The sequence below is a fragment of the Solanum tuberosum genome, unplaced genomic scaffold (genome assembly GCF_000226075.1).
Source record: "Solanum tuberosum cultivar DM 1-3 516 R44 unplaced genomic scaffold, SolTub_3.0 scf00288, whole genome shotgun sequence".
Taxonomy (NCBI): domain Eukaryota; kingdom Viridiplantae; phylum Streptophyta; class Magnoliopsida; order Solanales; family Solanaceae; genus Solanum; species Solanum tuberosum.
In genome coordinates, this window is record NW_006239213.1 from 650,789 (window position 1) to 654,925 (window position 4,137).

General features: G+C 33.9%; 1 protein-coding gene across 1 annotated transcript in view; it reads left to right on the forward strand.

Annotated features, from left to right (window-relative positions):
* LOC102583345 (uncharacterized) overlaps positions 1-3,356 on the forward strand; it is a 10,789-nt gene extending 7,433 nt beyond the window's left edge. The window contains exons 6-7 of the mRNA XM_006359136.2: positions 1,795-1,893; positions 2,799-3,356. Of these exons, the coding sequence (XP_006359198.1) occupies positions 1,795-1,893; positions 2,799-2,927 (228 nt within the window). The 3' untranslated portion in view covers positions 2,928-3,356. The remainder of the gene's footprint in view (positions 1-1,794; positions 1,894-2,798) is intronic.
* The last annotated feature ends 781 nt before the right edge of the window (positions 3,357-4,137 follow it).

Here is a 4,137-nt window from a genome sequence, read left to right on the forward strand (position 1 = left end):
TACCCCCATCGTCATAATTTTGTCTTAGATACATACAAATATTTCTAGGATAATATTTATTACTTGCATACCAAACACAAGAAAACAAGAAAATAAGTAAGAAACCATTTGTTTTCCTAGAAAAAAGTTTTCTTTGGAAAATATTTTCCAAGGAAAACATTTTCCTTCCTACCAAGCACACCCCTAGTCTCCAAAGTTTTCTGTAACCAACCTGTCTAGTCCCTCTGCCAACATAGCCCTACAAAATTAAGTGAAACTGTGCAACTCCCCTTCCTCTACCATCTTGCTATGCACTATCAAACTATCTACACACCGAGTCAGGTTTACCGAGTGTGAGGGAGTGGTTTTAGGATCTAGCAGGAGGAGGCAATGAAAGAAAAGAAGTGAAAACCAAAGAGGGTGTTAAACTTATGTCAATTTGGTCAACTTAGTGGATAGAACAGACTTTTTTTTGTATTGCATGAATTCAAGGTTAAATGAGCTGTAGATTAAGTATAGTTCATGAGCCAAAACTACCGTTTGCCTGTACAGATTCTCTTAGATGATGTGAGAAATTTAATCCACTTCTTCGTCATTTAGTGTTTTTTGGATAAGTTATCGCTCTTATTCTATCAGCTGTGTTTTTTAGTCTCGAGGCGTATATGATTTCTGCTGTTGTGTGATTGTTGGGTGCGGGGACAAGAGGAAATATACAAATTCTAGCAACGGATATGATTTGCTAAAATTCAAGTGAGAAAGAACAATTTGCAATTTATATATGTCAATTGATCTTCACTTCATTGATTTGTAAAAGCTAGGGATGTTTAATCTTTCAGTTGACTTGTGATCTGTATCCAATAAGCACACGTCATTACAAATGAAAATTTTCAAAAAAATAGAATTTAGCAATATCCTTGTTAGGAACCGAGAAACTCTCCTAACAATAAATCTGTAAACTTCAAAACACAACATAGAAATAGGAATAACACTGCAACTGTTATTTACTGCCACCAACAAATAGAGTAAGTTTTACAAATAGTTAATAGAGTATAATTCTAACAACCAAGGTATTTCCAGGAACATTTAACCTCCAAATCTGCCAGAGAAAATCCTATAGAAAAAACTGTTGGTCTGCCTAGTACAATATCACAAAATAACTGCCTAAACAGCTAAACTGCTAGATAACTGCTAGATAACTGCTAGAAATACATACACACAGGGGCGTATACAGGAGGGGGTCACCGGGTTCACGTGAACCCATGGTCCCCTCCCGAAATCATATATAGTAGTGTTATATTTTTTAAAAATATTTAAATATAGATGCGTGACCCAGACTCGAAGTATCATATAATGTAGTACGATGATGATTGGGTGCACCTCTCTAGGCGAGGTTAGAAATTTGAATCTTTTATCTATCTTGTTTTAGTTTTCTTTCTAAGATTTTGTAACTGGTTTGGATAAATAAAAGATAATTTTGGACCTATGATTTTAAAATTTTAATGGTTTTCAGTAAAAAGAATCTAACTGATCAAATTTATGTCTTAGATCCACCTTTTTGTAATAGTGCACCCATTATCTATAAATCCTGAATACGTCTCTGCATACACACAATAATTAATAAATAAAACAGTTACGTTTAAGCCTTATTTTTACCCTTCCTGCGGTTATAGACTCTAGTAACAACAGGTCCAACAATATTTTTTGTTCCCTCCAATTATCAATATTACCTCTTTCAAGGTTGTACTTTTTTTTGGTATCTTAGAAGACATAATTTGTTAATATGCCTGGGATTAATGCCATGAATTTATCTTCCAGAATGAGCCAGCAGGCAGGATCCTGGAGCTTTCAATTCTTCATTTAGCAATGTCTGAAATATCAGTATTAGGAACACGGCACCAAATAGTCATCAATGAGGTATTTTCTCTCTCTAACATTTTGGACAACTCTTGAGTAACTGGACTACTTAACCTACCTATTCTCCATGCATGAAAACCTGAGAGGCAAAGTGTTTCTTCTTGCTTCCTTTCTTTACTTTCTATTGATCAACTTTAGAAGAGCTTTTCCATTGAGGTTGATTAGTGTGAAAGTAGAAAAAACAAAGTTATTCAAAAGACAGGAATAGTGACTAAGTCAAAGATGTGAATGGTTTCATAATGATGCCTCGTATTGATTTGAGACGACTTAAAATTCTCTCTTTCTATTGAGTTCCCTGTATATTGCATGAACTTGCTTGCAACTATAATCTATTACAATGAGGTGAATGGTTTCATAATGATTCCACTTATGGATTTGAGACGACTTCAAATTCTCTTTTTGTTGAGTTGTCTATAGATATGGCATGAAACTTGCACACAACAATAGTCTATCATCAAGCTTTCCGGGTTTTGGTCTAGTGGTAAGAGCAGTTTGCGATATGTAGGTTAGGTGCATGTTACTGCTTCGAACCCTGCTCAGATAAAAGCATGATATTTAAGTGGGGAAGGGTAGTGGGGCTGACCTATCATCCACCTAGTTTGGAATTGTGCGGCATTGGCCCTCGGAGACTTCTCAGTTATTAAAAAAAAGTCTTTTCATCAGTGTGCCAATCCACGATTTTAGAGTGAGGCCATAATAGTATGACCTTATTATCTGGATCATTTTTTGTGCATATAATATACGTAGTTTGAACTGAAAGTAGTCGGTTCAGGTGAACCTTAATAACCCACCTTAAATCCACCTTCCCTTGTAAAATCTTTTCTCATCACTTCACTCTTTTGTTTATTAAGTACTTACTGAGCTGTTAAACTCAAAAAAAAAAAACCGTTCTCCCATTCTTAAAGGCTGTTGACCTTGCGAAACGATTCTGTGATGGGTCAGCACCCCGCATTGTAAATGGCTGCCTCAGGACATTTGTAAAGGATCTTGAAATAGCAAAGGATGCCCGAGTTAACCAATCTGTGTTTACTTGAAATGTCCAATATCAAGAATTTGATGAATACTCAAAGAATTATCTTCAACCTACATGAGACATTCTTTCTGGGCATTCCTTGCAAAGCCATTAGAAGAGATCAGCTGTGCTTTGAGATCCAGCTTCCAGGACAAATCTGTGCTCTCATCCAATACAAGGAAGAACTATATATATCAAGATGTTAACATTGCCCATTGTTAAATGTATGGTTAATATGATCATGTCCATGCTGTAAGCAATGTGTATTGTATCGCCTTATTCATTCTGTAGTCTCTGTATTTCGTCGGTACACCAAATTTTCTAAAGGCTTTAAGCCTGACTTGGAATTTCAGTTTGTAATAGCTTTTTCGCAGAGCCAATATATGTTGCTGCTGTTTATGGGTTGAAAATGAATATTATGTGTGGATGATGGAAGCTATTTTCACGATTATTTTTCCAACTAGGAAGTCATTCCTTTTATAGCTAATCTTAACTTATGGACGGATATGATATTATTCCTTAGAACCATCTTAATTTTTAGCTTCTTTTTCTTGTTTCTACTTACACGTAGACATTGCTATGTATGTATATATATATATATAACCCTTATTTAGAAGTGACACTTCTAAAGGATGAAGAAGGGAAATTATATAATTTTACTATTAATTTTAAGGGACTTCTAGAGGATGAACAAGGGCACATAGATAATTTTACTAACGAACACTGCACTATTTTATTGTACAAAGATGTTACGTGAATTGTACTGTTTATTTCGACTTTTATCTTATGGAAATGAAAACATGTTTACTTACACTCTTATTTTGACAAAACATGTGTATTTCTCAAATAACCCCAATATTATACATCATTCTCTCTCCTTCAGTGGTACAACCCCGATATATATATTAGAGCAACTTTCACATATAGCAAATATAAAAATTATATTTGTATGTTATAACTATAGTTTGTATAATTGCGTTTCATAGCAAATTTTATGTTTGCTATGGAGCTTTTGATTTATATAATTCGCTACAAACATCCAATTTTATACAAATTGTTCAGTTTTGTATAAATTCATGTATGCATTGTAATTTGTATAATAAGATCTATATTTGTATAATTATAAGTGTATAGGACGAAAATATATGTATTTGTATTTGTATATACACTTTTCTTTCGCTTTATACAACACAAACGCATTTTATACATTTTATACCGAAATGTATAAAATG